General features: G+C 43.7%; 1 protein-coding gene across 1 annotated transcript; it reads right to left on the reverse strand.

Annotated features, from left to right (window-relative positions):
* Positions 1–18,408: 18,408 nt before the first annotated feature.
* Positions 18,409–20,371, reverse strand: LOC132344702 (zinc finger protein 280B-like). The gene has a single exon (XM_059884344.1). It carries the CDS (start codon positions 20,302–20,304, stop codon positions 18,673–18,675), a length of 1,632 nt encoding a protein of 543 aa, XP_059740327.1. The 5' UTR covers positions 20,305–20,371; the 3' UTR covers positions 18,409–18,672.
* Between the last annotated feature and the right edge of the window lie 4,396 nt (positions 20,372–24,767).

Raw genomic sequence — 24,767 nt, forward strand, 5'->3', positions numbered from 1 at the left:
GGAAATCAAAGACATTGCTCTTGTACAAATGTAAAAAAAGGATTGAATACTAGCCTTCTTAACTTTAATTCCTCTTTTATTTAACAATTGCAAGATTACTCCTATAAAGGGTTGTTGTTCTTTTGATTTGTTGTTACCCGTGTCAGTGATTTCTGTCTTCAAGGAAAGATTCAACACTACCCACTCTTCCTCACCCTACCTATCTTATGCAAAGTGGTTTGCAGCACCCTAAGTGGAGTCCTAGCCGTCCCCAAAACTGGACAATGGGGAGACTTAACTTCAGGTTCCTGTTCTGGGCGCCACTTGCTGGGGTCCAGCCCCAGCAGGATTCAGGGATACCCTCAGCAAGAGAGAAAGTAAAGGAGAGAAAAAGAGGCTGATACTCCTTGGTTTACACAGAAAGGCAATAAAGCCCCTGACACAGCACTTGCTGTGTTCATGGAGGTCACAGGCACCCTCTTGATGGAGCAAAGTTGCAGAGCACCTTCTCGATTGGGTGTTAGAAGCCCGGGCAAAAAGAGAGAACGTAAAGGAGAGAAAAAGAGGCTGATATTCCTTGGTTTACACAGAAAGGCAATAAAGCCCTTGACACAGCACTTGCTGTGTTCATGGAGGTCACAGGCACCCTCTCGATGGAGCGAAGTTGCAGAGCACCTTCTCGATTGGGTGTTAGAAGCCTGGGCAAAAAAGTGAACTCAGAGAGCCTCTGTGCTCTAGGGAATCTGGCTGAGAAAAAGAGAGAGAGAGAAAGAGAGAGAGAGAGGAGAGACAGAATGACACAGGGGAGACCCAGCTTAGGTGAAACGGGTCTTGCAGCTTTATTTTCAAAAGGGGCTTTTATACTCTGAGTTACATATTTCCAGAAGTGAAAGATACAAAGTCATGCAGAATCAGCTCAACATTCCATCAGTTTTACCTTTATCGAAACCAGGACATTTTTTGCAAAGCTTTCACAAACAAGGGTCTTATGTTATGTACATTATCTTCTGGCCCCATGGCCTGTTAACATTTTGTGACTCTTTCTTGATAAATGTTGGTCAACCTGAAAACCTACTTTCCCTTTATCTTTCCAGTCTGTAGTCCCCCTCAGGAAACAGAGTTACATTCTTATGAAGCAAAGGTGCAGTGGGTTACAACAAAGAAAGTACTTATTAACTCAAGGGTCTTATGTTGCTAATACCAAGGCTACTGCTTGTTTTTCTTGCATACCAACTATATTAGCTAATATCCTCCCAGGCGCAAATTGGGTAAAGGACAAGGAAATTCGGGAGGAAACATTGGCTCAACAATGCAGTATTATTCTAATAAAGTTTTTTTTTTTTTTTACCCAAACATTATGCTTGGGGTGTTGTGAACAATCATGTGCATTAGTTACAAGAGTGTAGATAAACCTGCCAAGGAAGCCAAAATAGTAACAGAGGGGTTAGAATTAAAATGTTCCTTTCAAGCCCAGGAGACTTATTAACTAGAGCCTTACATTGATTTTCTTCAGAGAAAGGTGGTCGGGGAGAGCCCCCTGTTAATGTCAAAATAATTGGTGAAAGGCATAATATAGTAAACAGTAGAGACAGATTTTGGTTTCGGGCAGATGCTTGAGCAGGTCCAGGTAATCCCTCGAGTCCTGATCCACCTTTGCCTGTCAGGTCTTCTCTGCATGACCTTTGCATGCATGGGATCTCCTGAGGTGGTTCACAGCAAATGTGGTTCTGTTCTCCATGTGAGAACACACCCAAGCCTGCCTAGTTGCCCAAGCCTGTGGGGCCAGGAGCAGTAAGAGGATGAAGCTAAGCCACCCATCCTGTAGTCCTGATACCAATATATGTGTTCTGCAAAGAGTTCAATTAGTGATGTTTCAAACTGGAAGACTCTGCAGGTAGCAGGTCCTTATGCTGCACTTCTGGTCCATCACTGAAAGCACATAAAAAAGGCAAACCTTACTCATGCTCATGGCAAGGTCAGGGAAAGTATGCCTGGCACTTCAGAAGGACAGAACGGCCCTTGTAGCCGGGTGGTCAAGGGGTTGTGTGGTCACCCACTTTGGCTTCTTTGTCTGAGGTTGCTGATGGTTCTGTGTCTTGGAATCTTTGAACTCTCACTGGTCGCCCACAGGCACTTTCCTCCTGCCTCTCCTTTCTGCCAGGCATCCTTGGTGCACCATTCTGACTCCACTTAGAACTTGCTTGCTCAGTGGGATAACAGAGATTGGTACCCTGACTTCAGTGCTTTTGCTGGCTGGAGTCTAGGTGGAGTCTTTCCCTATGACGTTCATGCTTTGCTATTCAACTCCCATTACCTGGTTAGGTCACTTCTGACAGCTCATACTCATAAGCGTACTGGCAGGTGGTTCTTTGTGTGCATGTGCATGTACACAGTAACATCCCTGAGAGGAAATTTGCACATATGCAGAAGTACACGCTTTCTTCTCCAGGAACATGAACTTTGGTAAGCACCCAACTTTCTTTGTCCTGGTTATTTTCTTTCACTTGCTCATCTCAGGTTGCACTTCTGACTCTGTAACTTAGCACCAACTGTGTTAGAACCACCCAGACATCACTGATTGACTAAATGCCAAGACTCCCTTTCAGTTGCTCTCATTAGGCCCAGGTAGGTCTTCATACAATCAGGTATATCTGCTTTCCTAACAGCCAAGGTGCCAAAGAAGCCTGTCCCTGGTTGGGCCCAAAGACATCCAAGACAGTCACCTGGAAGGCAGGGTCCCACTGAGTGTCACCTGGTGCAAATCCCCTATGACAAAGTCAGAGAATCTGCTCCAGAGAGAGAGAGCCACAATCCTCTCTCAGATGCAGATGCACACCTTTACCCCTCTAGACCCCAGAGCCAGGGGCATGACCCCAGAGGAAAGAAGGAATTCACTTCAGGACTTTCAGCACACACCATGGGGTATCTTTGGCAGGACCGCTATTGCCTAGACCCTGGACCCTGAAAACCAGCAGTCTTCAAATTACCCCCAGGGGCTTCCCCATCTCCCCTCCCCCGAGTTCCCTTGGGACATGCAATAAGCCCACCACCCTTGCTTCCTCCCTGTTCCCTCCCTCACAGGCACAACCCAGCGGAGGGCCACACACGTACACTAGGCCCTGCACTTTCTTTGCCTACCTGCACTGCCAGGGAGGCTGGAAGTGCCTGGAGGCATGCCACACTCACATCCTGTCTCTCCTAGGAGGCCTGTCATTTTGCACAGACAGCCTGCCTTAACTTATCTTCCATTTTGTGTCACATTGTGTCAGTGTGTGCCACTCTCATGGACATAGCATGCTGGCTTTTGGGCTGATCCTGGGCAGTACAGCCCAGGACCTTTCCAGTTCTCCTTACGTGTGTGGAACAAGTCTCCAGTGCAGCAGACAATCTGTGGCTCTTTCTCCTTCAGGTCTCTGCCCTTTTCTGCAGGACCTTAGCCTCCTCACCATCCCAGTCCTGCCATAGCCACATCCACCATTTCCAAAGGCCGGCCCATGTGACCACAGGCTGAGGGCTCCAAAGCCAGTGGTCTCAAAGCCCTACCCCACCTGATTTGTCCTTGGTGAATCCTCAGGCCATGGACCCCCTCTTCCCGGTCCAAACACACACAGCAACATGGTAGAAATGATGAGCTTGTTTTTGTGTTTGGTTTAATTGCAGATTTCTGGAGCCATGGTCTGGAGTTATCACTGGCCATCCTTTCCCCGTTCCCATCCTGTACAGGGTACTGCAGAGATACGGCGACCAACCACCCTTAGACTGGGGACGCCTCGTGCCTCCTCTTATGGTTGCTCAGCACCTCCTCTCCTGTCGCCTTCATCTCTGTGTCTGCCCTGGGCCAGACACACACACATACACACACACACACACACACACACACACACACACACACATAAACACAGCCGACACAAGCACACACATGTATACACACAAATGCTCGGCACAGGAACACAAATGCAAACAGGAAACTCATGTGTTTCAGAAGCCCGTGTTCCCTGATTGTGTTTGTGTCTCCGTGCCGAGCATGTGTGTGTATACACGCATGTGCTTATGTCGGCTGTGTTTGTGAGTGTGTGTGTTTGTGTGTGTAGCCCAGGGAAGACACAGAGATGAAGGTGACAGGAGAGGAGGAGCCTAGTTACCATAAGTGGAGGCATGAGGTGTCCCCAGTCTAAGGGTGGGTGGTCTCTGCAATATCAGGGATGTAGTCGGTGGGCACCATGCCCTGCCCTTGTGGCTCCCTGTTCATGTCCTCCACGAGCTCTTTCCTGTTCACCTCCTCCACGAGCTCTTTCATATTTTCCCAAGGTAGCCTGAAGCCGCTTCCAGCGCAGCATGTGTGGTGCTTGTGAGCCACCAAGTGGTGCATGTGGAAATTCACAGAAGAACCCAAAGTCAGCACACAGGTGCACTGGGATCCCAGACAGGATGCCCTTTCAATGATAGACCTTCCCAGGTTAAGGGACAGGAATGAAGGGCCCAGGCAATGTCAAACTCAGTGAGCAACAGGAGGCCAGAAGATGGGAGGACCCACAACAGGATGATTCTGAAAAAGATACTTACTTCACCCTGCCTATAGTAGTATCACCTAGGAGTCTTATGCTACAACCACAACTGATTTGAGGTAGACTTGTTTCACTCACGGACACACTGAATGCTCAGGCCCTAGCCTCAGCAGGCGACCTGCTATATGCATGGCCCAAATTCATGCTCCTCAGCCAGCTTGCATGAGCCTGAGCATCCCCATTTGGGAAAGGACAGTGTCACGACTCCAACATGGCTGTCCCTTCACGGCCCACCTCCAGACCCTTTACCACATGTGTCTCTGTCAGTTACCACTCACGGAAGAATCTTCCCTGCTGGGGTAGTACTTCAGGGGATCACCCTACTCGTCTTAGCTGATTATCTGGTGGCAACACGAGGAATGTCACCTCTGGGCTGACCAGGACCCGAACCTTCTCATGAGCAGCCAAGAACTCCAACATCAAGCATCAACTGTATGCAGGACCAAAACTAGTCCACCTCAACAATCCTGTTTGATTCTGGGCAGTTGTGGCCTGACAACCAGTTGAGAAAATTAAGGTTCCTGGTGACCAGCCTGCAGCTGGGTCCTCCCTGTTCAAAGTCCCAGAACCAATGGACTGGTGTGGAATGATGTGCCCTTTACCCTGAAGAATGACAGGGCAGACAGGTGCGGATCCCGCAGGTGAATCATGCACACCCTTGCACACCCACACTCATCACCCCAGGAGCCACGTTTTATCAGTGATGTCAAGGTAATACTCCTTAATGATCACTGTGTTCAAAAAGTAGGGGTTATACCGAAAGGAAAAGATCAACTTGCTGTGGGACCAGGGATGGCTCGCACCTGTACCTGCTAGGATAGGGAGAAGAGAAAGGTGCAAGCTTCTAGGGACCTCAGCTTGCCTCCCATTAATGAGAGAGTCATTTCCTAGGCAGGTTGATAGGGAGTCTAGGGGTCCCCAAAGAGAGAGGGGTCTGGAATTCTCAAGGAGGAAAAAAGGACAAACTTTTTTTCTTTCTCCACATTCCTTAGGATTATATACCAATAATGTATCCTGCCTAAGGACAGTCTTTGGATTCAACCTTCTGTTATTTTAAAAAGTTAATTATGGGAGTATACCTGGTCTTTACAAGGATGTATCTTGCCTGAGGACAGTGTTATCTTAAAATGTAAATTATGGGAGTAGGTCGGAGGAGATCTTTACAACCTCCAGACATTCTTTGGATTATATAACCTCATTATTAACACTAGCAAGCGGGTACTCTTTCTGCCCCCTTCTGATGCCTATGTCAGAAGCTTTCTCTATCTCCTTTATACTTTAATAAAACTTTACTACACAAAAGCTCTGAGCGATCAAGCCTCGTCTCTGGCCCCGGATTGAATTCTTCTCCTCCGGGGGCCAAGAATCCCGGTGTATTCGCGTGATTCAACAACAACCTTTCATCTTGGGGGCTCGTCCGGGATCCGTCAGGACAAGGTAAGGATGCTTGGAGCTTTAGTTCTTTGTTCTCTTGGCGAACACGTTTTCTGCTGTGCTTTACTAACTCTACCGTGTGCTTGTGTGAATGAATGGCATGCCCTGCGTGAAACAAGTAAGGAGCTCTGCTCTGCGGTTCCACGGTGATCTCATAGGGCTTATGGCAGAAACCTGTCGGGGCGTTATACCGACCTGCCAATGCCAAGAGGCACCCAATGTCTCCTTCGGGAACCGACCAGAAATGGGCAAAGTGTGTGGACCGAACTCTCCTTTCTCGGTCAAACTTTTCGGTCTCTTTGACCATTTCATAACTCCTTGGGAATTAGAAGTACTAACCTAATCTATCGGATCATAGACTTTCAAGGGACTTGTGATATATACTGTTACTGTGTACTGTGGCTTAGGTCCCAAACTTGGATTCGTAGTCAAGAAAGTGTCTAGCCTCGCTAGGAATCGAAAGTTCGGAAGCTAGATGGAGCTCTAGCTCCCAGAACATCTCTGAGGTTAAAGGTTACTCAGATTGGGACTGCGATGGGTTTTTTTTTTCTTTGGTAATGCCGGCTCTTAGTGGATCAGAGGAGGCTGTTATACTGGTGTGGTGATGCTTGGAAAGAACATCTCAGTTTTATGTTCGCGTCGGTCTTATTGTGGTCAAGAAATACTCAGGGTCGTGCACAGGCACTCAGGTGACGAATGTTTCCCACAATGGTCTTAGCTTGGGAGGCATTCCGGAAGGTTACTCTGATTCACCCCGGGTGACATCAGAGACAAGCAAGGTTAAGGGTGAAGAGCTGGACGTCAAGTAGGGATGCTATCAAGTCTACCCCTGGTACATCCCCACCCCATCTCGGTGGTAGAACCGGGAGGGACGAGTACGGCGCCTGCGTTGGTAAGGGACAGACTAAGTCCGACCAGGAAGGAAAAGCTTTTGGTGTAACGTCTGTCTACACCCCCATCTAGAGCAGGGAGGGACGCCTCCGGTAGAAAAAATGGCGCTGGTCGCTTTTTTCTCTCTTACAGATGGGAGCTAACAATTCCAGCCTCACTCCTTTGAACTGTATCCTGAAAAACTGGGATAGATTTGATCCCCAGGGCTTAGAGAAGACACACCTGGTCTTCCTATGTGATACTGCATGGCCACGGTATCCATTGGAGGACGGCGAACGGTGGCCAGTTGGAGGGTCTCTTAAGTATAACACTGTTCTACAATTAGACAGGTTCTGTAAGGAACAAGGGAAATGGGTAGAAGTAGCATATGTGTTGCCCTTTTTCTCTCTGCGAAATATGCCAGACTTATGTCCTAAGGGTATAGATTTGGGTGTGAAACCTTCAGCTCCCCCCTATCCTCTTCCTTTGCCCCCGTACCTGGGACTCCAAACTGGGATTCAAACTGCCCACATGGAGGTCCAAACAACTCCTGTCTCAGTACGACCTCAGACTACTCTGGTTTCAGTAGAAACTCAGACCATCGAAGTAAGAGATGAGATGGAGGACAGGAGACAAAGAGAAGAAGAAAAACAGGTTTCTCCAATCTATCCCTGAGATCATATGCGCAGAGCAGCCAGAGAGACTGAGGAACAGCCACACAAGCTGTTGTCTCTTTATGAAACACCCACCAGGAGAAATAGTCTGTGAGAGTTAATAAGCCTTTTTCTTATCAAGAAATACAAAGAATCAAGGAGGATCTGGGAGACTATTTAGAGGACCCAGAAAAATATATTAGAGCTTTTAAAGGTGTTACTCTGCTTTATGACCTCACTTGGAAGGATGTGATGTATATCTTGGGACAAACGCTGACTCCTGAGTCAAAGACTCGAGTTTTGGGAAAAGCGGTTGCTTATGGAGATGAGTGGCTTGGTAATGAATCAGTAGGGAAGAGGGAGAACAAGATAGCGGCCCTCCCCACTGGGAATCAGGCAGTCCCAACTATAGAACCAGACTGGGACTACAACACAGCTAAAGGAAGATGGGATCAGAGTCATTTTGTTAGATGTATTCTTGAAGGACTTAGGCAGGCGCGTTCTAAGCCTTTAAACTATGGCAAATTGGCAGATACAGAACAGGAGGAGAAAGAAGCTCCTGGTAAATTCCTAGATAGACTGAGAGAAGGCCTTCGCAGATTCACTGAGATTGATCCCGAAAGTGAAGAGGGAAAAGTGATCTTAAAAGATAGATTTCTTACTCAGTCGGCTCCAGATATCCGCCGTAAGCTATTAAAACAGGCGTATGGACCAAATCAGTCTTTAGATACTCTGTTACAACTGGCTCAGACAGTCTATTATGGTAGGGAATATGAGGAAAAGAAAGAAAGGCAAAAAAAGACAAAGGAAAAGGTGGAAGCCTTCGCCATGGCTATGAAAAACGTTCTTAAACAGCCTGAGAAAAATGCCCAGAGGGGCCCAGGTGAAAAGGGATGGGCTTGCTACTGCTGTGGAAAGGAGGGGCACCTCAAGCGGGATTGCCCTCAGGCATCTAAGCCGCCCCCGGCTCCATGTCCGGTCTGCAAAGGACCACACTGGAAGAGAGACTGCCCCCAGAGGTGTAGGTCTCCAGGGTCGGACTCTCAAGACAATCAGGACTGAAGGTGCCCGGGGGTCCCCACACAAGCTCCTGTCCTAATTACACCTGAGGAACCCCGGGTATTAATAGTTGTGGGGGGCCAATCCGTCGATTTCCTTTTAGATACTGGGGCAACTTATTCTGTGCTTACTGAAGCCCCTGGCCCACTTTCTTCCCGATCCGCTTCCGTAATGGGACTGTCTGGACGAGCCAAAAGATATTATTTCAGTTATTCTTTATCTTGCAACTGGGATTCTGTGCTGTTTTCACACGAGTTTCTGATTGTGCCAGAATCTCCCTCACCCCTTTTGGGAAGGGATATACTGAGCAAGGTCCATGCCTCTGTTTTCATGAATATGGAGCCCTCCCTTTCTCTCCCTTTAGTTGAACAAAATGTAAATCCTAGAGTATGGGCTGATGGAAAATCTGTGGGTCGAGCACAAAATGCTATTCCTGTAGTTGTTAAGCTCAAAGACCCACACGTATTTCCACATAAGAAGCAGTATCCACTGAAACCTGAAGTTAAGGAAGGGTTAAAACCCATCATCGAAAATTTAAAGGAGCAGAGACTATTAATTCCCTGTAACAGTCCTTGCAACACTCCTATTTTGGGTATAAAGAAATCGAATGGTAAATGGAGACTAGTTCAAGACTTACGAATAATAAATGAGGCTGTAGTTCCTTTACACCCCGTGGTGCCTAATCCTTATACTCTATTGTCTGAAATTCCTGAACGGGCCAAATATTTCTCAGTAATTGATTTAAAGGATGCCTTCTATTCAGTGCCTTTGGCGGAAGAAAGTCAATTCCTATTTGCCTTTGAAGACCCTACGCAGCCAGCTTCTCAGTTAACCTGGACAGTTTTGCCCCAGGGATTTCGTGACAGTCCTCACTTATTCGGACAAAGTTTGTCACAAGATTTACAAAACTTTAATAGCTCTGAAGCAGTGGTGTTACAATATGTAGATGATATTTTGCTCTGTGCTGAGACAGAGGAAGCTTGTTCGCGAGCCTCAGAAGATTTCTTAAACTTTCTGGCAGGCTGTGGTTACAAGGCATCAAGAGAAAAGGCTCAGCTTTGTCAACAATCGGTTAGATATCTGGGCCTAATCATATCAGAAGGGACTAGGGCCATAGGCCCTGAGAGAATTAAACCTATACTAAATCACCCCCTACCTATGACTTTAAGACAATTGAGAGGATTTTGGGGAATCACAGGTTACTGTCGCATTTGGATTCTGGGTTATGGGGAACTTGCTTGGCCTTTATATAAACTTATAGCTGAAACTCAGCAGGCCCAAACTGACAAACTGGTTTGGTCTCCAGAAACTCAAAAGGCTTTTAAGGTGCTTCAGACTGCTCTCCTGCAAGCTCCAGCTCTGAGCTTGCCCACAGGGTCAGAATTTAATTTGTTTGTCACTGAAAGAAAAGGTGTGGCATTGGGAGTTTTGACACAACCCCGAGGGCCTCACCAGCAACCTATTGCTTATCTAAGCAGAGAATTAGTTGTAGTTTCTTGTGGGTGGCCCCACTGCCTAAGAGTAATTGGGGCAGCGGCTTTATTAGCACCTGAAGCTTTAAAAATAATTAATGGACGAAACCTTACTGCACTGACTTCTCATGATGTGAGTGGAATCTTAAATTCTAACGTTAATATTTGGATGACAGACAGTAGGCTTCTTAAGTATCAGTCATTGTTGTTAGAAGGACCAGTAACTAAGCTTAAAGTTTGTGGAAATTTAAATCCTGCCACTTTCCTTCCTGAGAAGGAAAATGAAACACCTGATCACGATTGTTCTCAATTCCTAACTTTAAACTATGCAGCTCGGGAGATCTAAAGGATACCCCATTAGACAATCCTGACATGGAAATATTTACAGATGGCAGTTCTTTTGTTCAGGATGGAAAGCGTAAAGCGGGTTATGCCGTGGTGACTGCTGAACAGGTTTTAGAAGCAAAATCTCTCCCCCAGGAAACTAGTGCTCAGTTAGCGGAGCTTGTGGCCCTGACCCGAGCTCTAGAGTTAAGCAAAGGGCAGCGGATGAGCCTGATAATCTATGTGAGTCTACTTCTGCTGACTCCAAATATCCTGAGTCTGCCATTGGATCCTCAAGACAATGTCTTCTTGTCCTGGGCTCACTCCTATGCTGCATTCCACAATCCGTCTAACTGCTGGGTCTGCGGAGCGCTCCCCTCTTCGTCAGTGGAAGGCTTCCCGTGGTGGACATCCCCACTTCAAGATAAAGACTTTCTCCAAGTCTGTGAATACCTTCGACAACAATCACGTGCGATGCCTCTTCTTCATCTGATGACATCTACTAACCCTAAAATGGACTGGTGCAACACTTTGTACTCTAACTATGGACATAATGTGACTTTTAATTTTGATTATACATTGTCTCGGTTCAATGACTATTTTGCTACATATAAGGAAAATAGGTCTAGATCTAATGGTTTTTTACCTGACATTTATCAAATATGGGATGAGGTTACATGGCTAACTCCTGAAAAAGGACATTTAATATCTACTGCCTCTATATGCTGGGAACAAACAGAGCCATCCCCAAAAGTTAGCCAACAACTTAATTACAATGATTGGAAACAAATGGGATATTTGTCTCAGGAAACATGCAATGTAATCATTCCCGTGTTTTCCAATCCCAGTTCAGGTTCTCCCTTTGTCTGGCCAGGCACGAATTGGGACTGGATATCTCAGTCGCGCTGGCTTGCTCCAAACGGGACTTATTGGATATGTGGCTCTTACCTATGGGCATGGCTCCCCCCTGGTTGGATAGGGAGGTGCACCCTGGGTCTAGCCTTTACTCATGGCTTTATATTTTCAGAGCTTCCAGAAAAGCCTGCTAATTTACCCCACCTTAGAACTCGGTGGGCAAGGTCTGTATTTTATTGGTATGATTATTTGGCTGCAGCGTTTGTTCCCTCTTTGGGAACTACAGATGTTATGTTACGAGTGGATGCTTTGACTAATTTTACTCAACAGGCATTACAGGATTCTCAAAAGGCTATTTCAGCTCTTAATGCTGAACAAGCACAAATTAGAAAGGTGGTTTTACAAAACAGATTGGCTCTAGATATTCTGACAGCTGCACAAGGAGGAACTTGTGCCATTATTCATACCCAATGCTGTACATATATACCTGATATGAGCACGAATGTTACTCATTTTACTAACCACATGAACAAGATGATTAGGGCCATGGACACTCCTGAAGCCTCAATTGCTTCACTTTGGAAAACGTTAACTAATTCCCCATGGTGGACAACTATCTTAATTACAATAATTCTGGTTGTTTTGTTCTTGGTGTTTGCTCCCTGCATCTGTAATTGTATAACTGGATTTGTTTCTAGCCGCATGAAAGCTTTTAAGTTACAAATGGTTGCTCAAACTCCTGCTACTGCTGTAGCTTCCTCCAGCTACTATTTGGGGCCCCTGGATCAGATATCCTCAATATGAGGATTAGGAGAATATGTTGCCTCACCAATTTAGGGACAGCGCCCCTTATCAGCTTGGAAGCAGTTATGGAACGAGAACGACGCCCCTTTTCCCTAGGCAACATAATTCTCCTAAAAGAAAAGGGGGGAATGAGAGAGTCATTTCCTAGGCAGGTTGATAGGGAGTCTAGGGGTCCCCAAAGAGAGAGGGGTCTGGAATTCTCAAGGAGGAAAAAAGGACAAACTTTTTTTCTTTCTCCACATTCCTTAGGATTATATACCAATAATGTATCCTGCCTAAGGACAGTCTTTGGATTCAACCTTCTGTTATTTTAAAAAGTTAATTATGGGAGTATACCTGGTCTTTACAAGGATGTATCTTGCCTGAGGACAGTGTTATCTTAAAATGTAAATTATGGGAGTAGGTCGGAGGAGGTCTTTACAACCTCCAGACATTCTTTGGATTATATAACCTCATTATTAACACTAGCAAGCGGGTACTCTTTCTGCCCCCTTCTGATGCCTATGTCAGAAGCTTTCTCTATCTCCTTTATACTTTAATAAAACTTTACTACACAAAAGCTCTGAGCGATCAAGCCTCGTCTCTGGCCCCGGATTGAATTCTTCTCCTCCGGGGGCCAAGAATCCCGGTGTATTCGCGTGATTCAACAACAACCTTTCATTAACAGCTTCCACGAAGCCTCTCCAAACTCTCACAGTGTAGGAACATGGATAACATGATCCTCCCACTCCCCACCAAGTCCCATACCCACCCATCTTCAGTCTCCCTCACTGACCTGCAAATTGATCAGGTAGCTGAGAAAGTCTTTATCTTGGTCGCTGATGATGACAGAAACTTGAGGGTGGTTCATAATCTGCTTTAGGTTAAGGAGCCATATTAGCCACATACTAGGCCAAGAAGAGCCAGGAACATCAGCCCTAGTCTGGGGTGGAAGGACACTGGAACAGGCATCGTCAAGGATGCTGGGCACTTCTGCTTGCCCAGCCACCACGGTTGTCCTCAGGCCCTGCCATACCATCAGGCACGCTCATGGCTCTGGGTTCCTTGTGGTGTTCTGTATCTGAGGTGGTCTGCATTCCCCAAGAAGGGGCTGTTTCTGATCCCTACTCTTCTCCAGACTTGTGTATGCTGAGTAGTGGCATGTCATTGCTTACGTGGTCAAACAACTTGCAGTCGTTGTAACAAATCATGTCCGAAAGCAAAGGAGTTGGTGTGTGTTTGTGTATGTTTATGTGTGTGTGTGTGTGTGACTCCCATGTCAGTTATTTTTGGGATCATCCACATTTATAATAACTGTCTGCTGAGGCTGCTCTGGGGTACTGACTCTGGTCATTCCTGACTTAGAGGCTTCGGAGCTGCTCCTCCTCAGATGCAGGCCTGAAGTAGACACACAAAGTCATGACTGCAACACTCACAGGTGAGGCCCTGCCTGAACTCTACTCAGCTGTGCCTTTGGAGCCTGCCAATTGCCCAGTACCACACTTCCTTCAGGGTCCACCAGCACGCATCCTGCGCCCTCGCCCCCACCCATCCTCCTGCTCCTGCCCCTGCACCTCCTCCTCCTCCTGAGCAGCAGACCCCAAGGAGCAGCAGAAAGGATACCACTTTGACCCAGAAGCCAGGGATGCCCTGGATAATGGCACTCCTCTGAGCCAAGTCACACTTCCTCCTCTGATGGCTCTTGCACATGAACTAAACTTAGGCCCTGCAGTTTTTCTCATGGTCAGAGCTCAGTTCCACTTGCAGGGTGGCCAGAGCCCGAAGCGCATCTAGCGCCAGAAGTTCATTCAGGCCTCCCGGCCGTTGCTGGCCTTGTTCCTCTAATATCTTCTCATCCAAGTCTTGGGAGGACCCCTGTTGCTGCTTCTCATCAGCCAAAACCTCCACCTCCTCCATGATGTCTTCCACAAGCAGCTGGAACATCCGCCTGATCTGCGCCATGTCTCTGTCCACCAGGGCAGAGGTCCTGTCCAGCAGGTCCCCTGCTGCCTTCACACTGAAGAGAGTGGCATCTTCGCCTGGTGTGACAACTGGTGGCTGCAAGGTCGCAGCCATGCACAGCATCACAAGGGCAGGCTTCAGGGCCCCATCCCCATGAGCACCCGGGCTCACAATTAAGAAGGTCTGGGGTCCCAGGACACTCCGACATTCCTCTGACCACCTCTCATGCTCTTCTTGGCCCTGACCATGACCCCAGGCTGGGTCAGATATGAAAGGATGGGACATAAGAGCACCAAAGCAAGTGGTGTGCAATGGCGGCCCAGGCTGCAAAAAACCTGTGGGGCCAACTTGCTTTTTCGGGGTGGGGAGTGAGAGGCATGGTCGGGAGGCAGTGGCTGGTGTGTCTGTGGTGGACTGAGGCTGAAGAAAGGGGTGGTGGTAAGCCCAGGACGGGGTGAACAGGCTCTGGTACATCAGCCAAACAGGCACTGCCCTAGGCTGTGAGCCACGCACATGCTTCTGGCCCAAATCTAGACCAATGGCTGAGAGGGTACTGGACGGCACCCTTATGGACATGCCCCTAGACCGGAGGACATCTTCCGCGGTTCCTGGGCTCCAGCTCCACCACGTGGCCAGATTCTGCTTTAGGGAGATAGCAGATTTTGCATCTGCCGCTACCCCAGGTGCTGTCATTGACCTGCATTTGGAAATTTCAACCACGGGTTCCTGCTCCGCAATCTGAACAACACACTCCTGTGTCCCACAAGACCTTCAATAACCGAGAGCTCTCCATGAGTATCCAAATGATAGACAGGGGCTCCAAGTGGCTGGATACTTTTCTCCATGGGACAGAGTACCTGTTGCTGTCCAGATGCTAGCGGAGTGGGGAAAAACCCGACGGTTTGCAACAGTTGATCCCCATTGTTCAGGGACACCAGAGCCTTAGGGTACAGAGCTCACTCTGTGTTTCTTTATCTCTGCTTCTGGCATAGCACTGTTTTGGGCAATCCTTCTATGTATGTACCAGGGCTGGTGTATATGAGTCTCTGTCTCTTTAAGTGGTGCTGTTCCCCTTTGCCACTGTCTGGACACCAGCACTCATACAAGAAGCTTATCCTTGCCGTGAAGGCAAGCCCTTCTCCTCCTGAGTGATTTGCACTAACCTGAGATAAGACTTTTTTTTTTTTTTTAATGTATTTAAGAAAACAAGAGCTGCTTCTTGGAAAAACAAAATCAGAAACACTGATACAACTGTGGCAATCTAATAAGGGGAAGAGGAGGTTAATTCCAGTACTAGAAATGAGAAATGGAATGTGGTTCTGAAACGATAATGTTCAAATTTGAGTGGAATTACTTTTGTTTCAGGAAAGATCCAGTCAAGCAAAACCCTGGGGAATGAAAAGGAAGGAAAGAAAGAGGAAGAGAGTCAGGGGAAGAAAGGAAGAAAAGGAAAGGAAGGGAGAAAGATAGAAAAGGAAATGTCTCAACAGATATTGTAAACTTCCCAATAAAACAATTCTCTTTAAAATCTAAAAACAGAAATAGAAATTCATTAAGCCATATCCTCATTGCCCTTGATGGTACTAAGAACAAGAAAATCCATTTACACATCAGTGTTTAGAATTTGTGGCAAACACAATACGATTATGAAAAAAAAAAAAAATAGAAATATGCCATGTTATTTGTAAAAATATGGACAGCAGAAATATTTTTGTAAAAAACATTTTATTTCTATAAATAGTAATTTTACTTAGAATGTTTTGGCAACATTAATAAAACAATAAATTTTACCTGAAAGAACAAGCAAAGTAGACAAGGAATTCACAAAGGGCAATAACAAAATTGTGATCTTGACAGATATTCAATACATTTGTAAACAAAACAAAGTGTCATTGCCTGAAAAAAATACAGAGGTATCAACAGAAAAACAGAGGAAGCTCCTGAAAGAACTCAACTCACTATTAACCATATTTTATTTGCAGGCACAGAAACTGACTCAAGCTAATTCTAAGAAGCAAAGCCCTGATGTTATTATCTCTTCTCAGTGTGTGTGTGTGTGTGTGTGTGTGTGTGTGTGTGTGTGTGTGTGTGTGTAAAGTAGGAAATTTAGGCTGGAGAGGTAAGCAGAGAGTAGAGACTTAAAGTGCCTTTAAGGAGGAGGAGGAAATTGAGAGGGTTGAGGATTTCATTGTGTGATTTGAACAGCACTGGTGAAGCTCAAACAAGGGAGGTAGCAAGCCATGCAGGCCTAGGGGAAGAGCATTTCCAGAAGAACAGCAGTTGCAAAGTTTTTGGATTGGGAAGAAATGTATTTGCTTAAGGAAAAGCAAGGCCAGTGTTGTCAAAAACAGGGCACCAGTGGGGAAAATAGTAGAGTAAAACGACAGAGAATGGAAGAGAGGAAGTAGTCAGGGACCATATCACTGGGACCTTTTTATTTGGCAATAAATACAACTGGTACTCCTTAGGAGCATACTTCAGAGCAAACAACAGTAACTGTGTTCAAAATACTAAGCAACAATAAAAACATATGAAGAAAACATTTCATATTTTTACTATAGAAATAGAATAAAGGAGATAAGAATGCAATGGTCTGTACATTTATTTATACATAGAGTTTTCACCTGAGACCAGGACACACACACACACACACACACACACACACACACACACACACACACACACACTTTATACACCTAAAAGTGGTTTAAGCTGACACTTTGCAAAGTGCTTTGGCCCAAGAAAATTAACTGGAAAGGCCTAGTAATATATTCAAAGTGCAAACCAATCAATCAAGCATTGAATAAATAAATACAATCTACTTGTATTTGAATTTACACTCAAGAAATTACCTAAAATGGAGACAATAGGCTTACTCTAGCTTAGTCATCTGTAGTCCTTCCTCTTCCGTTCTGAGATGGATGCTAATACCTTGGTGATTACCACTTTCCAGGGTTCTGTGAAAGCTTAGAGCATTTAAATAAATTGTGGAGGGGGAAAAATAGTGGGGAGAGACAAAGAGGAGGAGAAAGGAAGAGGAAATGGAGAGATTTCTCCTGGCATAGGTATACAGCCAGGATCCCAGTTTCCTTGAATGGTGCACAGAGATTGCTAGGTAACTGTGCCAGAAGTGGAGAAAGTATGGCATTCAACTCCAGGAGGAGACTCAACTCCAGGAACACACAGAGGAAGCCAAGTGTGCTGATGTTCAGGAACCAATATTTAGAGGGTACCCTGCAGGTCTGTGAAAGAGCTCTTGGAGACCGCAAGAAAAAAGGTTTCCACAAGTATAATCACAGACTAGATAGCTGGATAGAGTAGAGGAAGGATAATAATTCTATGACGTGATAATTACACAAATAAATGAGACAATTCCTGCACATCAGACGGTGTCAAGTAAGACTGAAAATCAGTATTAGTTTGATAAAATGGGAAATTACCCACACAAAGAATTAGCTGTTAACTGCAATACATTCGTGTTCAAGGCAAGATAAGATACAAAACTGAAATCTTCACATGTTCAACTAGGGTAAGATACATGTAACTGGAAAAGGTAAGGAAAAGTTCTATAGAGAGTTTAATCACCCTGGACCCTCTGTATCCACTACATTTACTATTCTCACACAACTCCATTGTAGCTTAAGGGTAAGAGAACTAAATTTAGCCCAATTCATAAACTGAACAGATTCCCTGTGTTTGATCCTTTTCAGTTAAAACTATGGGTCCAGTACAAATCAAACTGGATTTCAAGGCTTTTTTACTTGGGAATCTTAACTTGCTTTACTTTTGTGACTGAGACAGATATGGTTACTTCACTGTGACTAAAGGCTAGCCAAATGGGAAAGGGGATGGAATGAATCAAATTCCCCTTTTGATCACTCAACAGGAGGTCCACAGGAACCAGGTCCCATTCTCTTAACTATCTCCGCTTCCCCAACTGCAGTCAATGATAACACAGGGCCTGCTTGATGCTTGCAGGGCCCTCTCACCAAACACAGGCATTTAAATGGTTGGCTTCCTTGAGATGTCCCTGGGCTAGGTAAAGACACTCTGAGACAGTGTTCCTTCTGCCTTGGCTCCATGCCTGGAGGGAATGCATACCTCTTCCTCCAATGGGACAAGAAGCCACAGCTCTCCACTGACTAAATCCCATGTCTGGTCCCAACTCACATCATAGCTTCTCCATCAACTTCTCCACACCAGGCTTTTGGAGCCAGGTTATCTTAGATCAGCACAACAGAGGCACTTCGGAGAGTTCAGCAGCACAAGGGAACATACAATAACAAAGCCATTCCAATCTGGCTATATAGTTAATATTGAGATAGTCAAGGCATGAAAACAGTTGAAAATTACGTTGCTAAAACACTCTACAGATTATACGTATAGCAGAGCTTTCAAACTTACAAATAACATGAAATACCAAAATAGGCTGTTACTTTTCCTTTCGCCACCTCTCTCGTTCTCTCTCTCACACACACACACACACGCACACATACTTTTTAGTGCTAAGACAACTGTATGAAAAACAGGTAATATATTTTTAAATAACATCTCAATATTCAAACAAAACTATACTTCATGTATTTAAAACAAAAACACATAAATTACGCATTGGTTTCTCTGTATTTATTATTGAATAATGCTATAGTTGAATTTTTTGTTTTTAATGGAGTTTATAACTTTGAAATACTTGCTTCAGACTTACTTAAAGTAGACTTAACCGGGTTTTTTTGACCTCCTACTTTTAGATTTGGGGGGTGATGGTTCAGAATCAGATGCGTTCACAGTAATGGATGCTACTTCCACCAATCCTGGTTGAAGGGGTTCCAGTGATACCTGAATAACAACTTTTGTTTCAGGAGGTAATCCTTCTAGCTGCTTAGGCTTCTTAAACATTTGATGACACTGGGTCTTGTGCTCCCTTTTCTCTTTACAAGTTAAAAATTGTAGCCGACATTTGGAACACTGGTGAAAACGCTTTGCCCAGTGCTGTTTATAATGACATATGTATAGTGCTTCAGTTTTAAAAATTTGGAGACAAAAGGGGCAAAGTAAATTTTTAGTGTTACCATGGTATGCTCTGAAATGTGCATCCACATCTGCAAAGAATGATGATCTGTAACTGCAAACCTGGCATACATAGGGCATTTCACCAGGCTTATGATTATCTTTCATGTGCTGTAAGAGAATCTGATCTGCCTCAAAGGACAATTCACAGATTTTACAGACTGTGCAGGGCTCCTGGGAAGTGTGGACACTTTCAATATGACACTGCAGCTGGAAGGGTGTAGGAAACTGGCAGTGGCAGTGCTGGCAGGTGGTGTGGTATTTCCAGCTGTCACCTCTCAGCCTCTCAAGTTCCAAATGGTGCTTCATGTGATTCATAAACTCAACATTTTTTAGAACCTTCAAGCAGCTGTGGCATTTAAAGGCTGTGTGAGTTTTTGGTTCTGGCTGCCCATCTCCTATATGCTGTCCATAGTAGAAGTCACGAAGTAACACAATCAGATTGCCTTCTGTGGGATCAGCAAACTTATTTTGACTTGATACACTTGGAAAGTCAGTTTTTGTCAATACATTTCCCCCTACAGGACTTACAGGCTTGCAATGAACATTGTCCTTTGGAAAAGCTGTTGGACAAGGTTCTCCACTCTGAACATGGCTTAATGAGTTATGAACACTGTCTGGTGTGCTTTGCTGAGTAGTCACTGTATGAAAAGTACCTGAAAGGGACAAAGCTAAAGAATGTTCTCCTATAACTCCATCACTGAGTGTAGGCCTTTTGGGACTTGTGCTATTTGTTTCAGAAGTGGAAAGTCGCTTTGATACACGAGGACTTTTATCCATATCTCCTGCAGAAACTGCTGTTTCTACTGGATGCTGCAATGAACTTGTGAAGGTAATCAAAGGAGAACATAACTCTGAAAAGCTATTAGGCATTATTTGTGGTGAAATATTTTTAGAATCCGCTTTGGACAAAGGCTCAATAATAATAGGACTATCTGTTGATCTTGATTCAGAGACAGAAAGTGGCAAGACAGTCTTTGCTTCTGATGTAGGAGTCACATGACTAACAGGCTGTAATTTCTGAGCATTATCTTTCCTGAAGTGACCATACCTATTTCTCCTTGAACAAGAACCTGGGGTAACTCTGTTCAGTATGTTTGAAATGACTGGTTTTGAATTTGAGGTCATCCCAACAAAGATCACATCATCATCCTCATGTACATGTTCCACTCCAACCAAGATGAGTTCAGCATCTTCATCATTTACTAGTTTGGTTTCTCCCTCACTTTTCTGTGGTTCTGGCTCTTGTTCTTCTTCACATGACATCCATGGTGGTTCCATATTTTAAATACTTTTTTGTTCTTGGAGGGTGTGACCACAAGTCCCAGTGCTTCCTTTAAATAAACTGCCACCTAGGTATAAATATACTACATATTAGTTAAGTACAGAAAAATGTGCTATTTGGTTATCTCCAAAACTCTATGGTAGTTATAAACACCCTTATCTTACAAATAAAGATACTGAGCATCAAAGAGACTAAATGAAAGATGAATAACCTATGACTACAAGTCTACATGACTCAAGAATAATAGCTTTGTTCCATGTTGATTTTAATCTCTTCTAATTAAAAAAAAAAAAAAAAGAAAGAAAGAAAAAGAAAAAACAGAATACCACCACTGATCATTAGGAGAAATCACATGTAAAGCACGAGTATTTTTACAACTGCACTATTGTACAGTGTTTAGAAACATGGACTTTGGAGTCAAAGAAGATTAAGCTGGAATTCTAAGTTAATCACACACCAGCTGCATCTTTTTGGGCAAATTTATAACTTTTAAATGTGTTTCCACACCTTAAAGACAAACATGCTTATTTCTTAGACTTAAGGTTAAGCTCTTTTTAAAAAGCGTCAGCTATTTAATGGCATCTTGTTTTGTAGTAAAATTGGAAAAAAAGTTATCTTAAATGCACATTACAACTGATTCACACATACTAATTTCATAAATGTTAATACAGAAAATAGGTAGCAAATTCAAATATAAAGTATCTATACACAGTTAACAAACAGCATAATTCAATGTCAAGCACTTAACACAGGCCTAGAAAATTGAGAATGAACTCTCTTGATAATCTCACCCCCAAAGCCACACTTATACATCCTAAATTTCTCCCTCTAATCCTGACTAAACTTAAATCCAACAATGCTTCATCCTTCATTCCACATTTCTCTTCCCCACATATCAGGCAAAGTCATGACAGTATTTCACTAATACCAATATCAGACAGAGACATCAAACACACACACACACACACACACACACACACACACACACACACACAACGGATATTCTGTATGAATACAGATGCAAGAGTCCTCAACAAAATACTTGCAAACAAAACCTAACAACATATAAAAAAGATTATATACCATGATCACGTGGGATTTATGGAGGTATGCAAAGTTGGTTCATTATATGAAAGTCAATCGACATTATGCCATTTTAACACCATAAAGGACAAAAACCACATCTGCCTGCAGAAAAAGCATTTCCCTGAATCTAGCACCTTTTCATAATAGGGGTTAAAGTAAACCACTTAATAACTAAGAACAGAAGAGAACTTTCTCAAAGGGTACCTGTAAACGACCCACAGCTAAATCATACTTAATAATGAAACACTGAAAGCTTTCCCTGTAAGATTGGGAACAACATAAGGAAGTCTATTCCACACTTTGGTTCAATATTATACTGGCAGTTCTATAACCAGAGCAATCAGGTAAGAAAAAGGAATTGTTGTTGTTGCTTAAAACAAACAAACAAACAAACAAAAAAACAGCCTTCAGAATGGAAAGGAAAAAGTCAAAGTATATTGGAGATACCATACTTTTATATATAGAAAATCCCAAAGAAACCACAGGTATTAGAATTAATAAAAAGCTTGAAGAATATAAGATAAATATTTTAAAAGTCAATCACATTTCTATACAGTAGCAACAAATGTTCTGAAAATGAAGTCAAGTAAACACTTGACTCTACATTAGCATTAAAAATAATACTTAGGATGTCAGAAAGAGAAAGACAAATATCATATGGTATCACTTACATGTGGACTATAAACTATAACACAAATGAACTTATCTGTGAAACAGAAACAGACTCACAGACATAGTGAGCAGACTATGTGATTACCAAGAGAGGAAGGGTGGGGGAGGCATAGATTGGGAGCTGGTGACTAGCAGATGCAAACTATAATGTTAATATATAGAATAGATAAAAAAAGATCCTACTGTGTAGCACAAGGAACTATATTCATAATTTGTGATAAACAGTAATGGGAAAGGATATGAAAAAAATTGTTCGTGCATGTGTGTGTGTTTACATATGAAGGAAAGGAAAGGTAAAAGGAAGGAAAGGAAAGGAAAACTCTTGGCAAGTATGTACAGAAACTGGACCTTGTGTGTTATGGATAGATTTTAAAATGGTGCAACTGCTACAGAAAACAGTCTAAAGCCTCCTCAAAAAATTAAAAATAGAACTACCACATGATTCATCAATTCCACTTCTGAATATAAATTCAAAAGAAGTTAACATGGGGTCTTGAGATATTTGCATAGCCATGCTCAAAGCAGCACTAATCACAACAACTAAGAGGTGGAAGCATCTAAACATCTATCAAATGTGATACATACATATAATGGAATATTATTAAGCCATATAAAGGAAATTCTGCCCCAAGCTACAACTTCATGATCACTTAAGACATCAAGCCAAAGGAAATAAGCCAGTCATAAAAAAGACAAAAGTGTATGTTTCCACTTATATGAAATATCTAATATAGTCAAGCAATAGAAAGGAACAAAGTGGAATGATGGAGTCCAGGGTCCATGGAAACAGGGAAGAAAAGAGGAGTTGTTGTTTAATGGGACAGGTGATGGGTACAGAGTTTCAATTTTGCAAGATGAAAAGGTGTAGAGATCTATTTCATAGCAATGTGATAAGGAATTCCATGATATTTCAGAGGTTAGGACTCCAAACTTTCCTATCAGGGGCCTGGGTATGATTCTCAACCAGGAAACTGTCATTTAAGCTGCATAGAACAGCTAAAAAAATGACAACAACAACAACAAAACAACACTGTGACTCTGTGTGTGTGTGTGTGTGTGTGTGTGTGTGTGTGTACTTGTGTGAGTTGCTCAGTCGTGTATGACTCATTGTGTCCCCATGGACTGTAGCCCACCAGGCTCCTTTGTCGATGGGATTCTCCAGGCAAGAATACTGGAGTGGGCTGCCATTTCTTTCTCCAAAAAGGCTGATGAAATTGTGTGAAATACTTAGCACGTAAAAATGGTTAAACTGGTAAAAATTTAAGTTAGATGTTTGGTTTTTTTACAACAATTAAAAAAAAAATCTAACAACCAGGAAAATAATTTGAATGGACTTTTCACCAAATATGATATGCAAATGGCCAACAATCACAAAAAATACTGCTTAACATGATTGAAAGTGAAAGAAAGTGAAGTCACTCAGTCATGTCCGACTCTTTGCGACCCCATGGATGGTAGCCTATAACGCTCCTCCATCCATGGGATTTTCCAGGCAAGAATGCTGGAGTGGATTGTCATTTCCTTCTCCAGAGGATCTTCCCAACCCAGGAATCGAACCCAGGTCTCCTGCATTGCAGGCAGACATCTTACCTTCTGAGCCACCAAGGAAGCCCGTAACAAAATGTAAATCAGTCTCAGTGAGATACTACTTCACACCTATTAGGTTGCTGCTGCTGCTAAGTCGCTTCAGTCCTGTCTGACTCTGTGCGACCCCATAGACGGCAGCCCACCAGGCTCCCCTGTCCCTGGGATTCTCCAGGTAAGAACACTTGAGTGGGTTGTCATTTCCTTCTCTGATGCATGAAAGTGAAAAGTGAAAGTGAAGTCGCTCAGCCGTGTCTGACTCTTAGTGACCCCATGGACTGTAGCCCACCAGGCTACTCCATCCATGGGATTTTCCAGGCAAGAGTACTGGAGTGGGATGCCATTGCCTTCTCCTACCATTAGGTTGGCTGTAATCAAAAAGAGGAATAATAACAAGTGCTGCAGAGGATGTGGAGAAAAGGAATCTTCATATATTGTTGATGTAATTGCTGTAAAATAGTACAATCACTTTGGAAAAGTGGTTTGTCAGTACCTCAAAAATTAATATAGAGTAGCCATATGATCCAGAAATTTCACTCTTTTGTATATATCCATAAAAAATGAAAATGTTGAGTCCATGCAAAAACAGTGTTCACAGCAACATTATTCACAATAGCCACAAAGAATACACCATCCAAATATTATCCATTAGTTGATGAATGGATAAATAAATGGTGGTATATGCTCACAATGGACTACAGGTAAGCCACATACCATATTGATATACCATATTCAGCCATAAAAAAAAAATGTGCTGCTATACAGCCAAGAAATGGATGAATCTTGAAAATACACAAACTAGGGGACTTTCCTGGAGATCCAGTGTTTAAGACTCTGCACAGGTTCCATCCCTGGGCTAGGAACTAAGATCCCACATGCCACATAGCTAGATAAATAAATATTTGAAAAGAAAACATGGCATCTGAATAAAGCCAGACACAAAGGTCACACATTGTATCTGGAAGAACTGTACATAGAAGAGAAGCAGGAAAGACAAGCATTCTATAATCCAAATGAAACATTTTTTTTCCCCAGGGAGGAGGAAATGAACTGCTCTAATAAAGGCTGCCAATAAATTAAATAAAATAACAACCTCAGGCTCTACTACAAAGCCACA

This window comes from Bos taurus, chromosome Y (assembly GCF_002263795.3).
Source record: "Bos taurus isolate L1 Dominette 01449 registration number 42190680 breed Hereford chromosome Y, ARS-UCD2.0, whole genome shotgun sequence".
NCBI lineage: Eukaryota > Metazoa > Chordata > Mammalia > Artiodactyla > Bovidae > Bos > Bos taurus.

Bases quoted from the DNA above. Each gene is read 5' to 3' on its own strand.
- LOC132344702 (XM_059884344.1), bottom strand. From the start codon at position 20,304: ATGGAACCACCATGGATGTCATGTGAAGAAGAACAAGAGCCAGAACCA.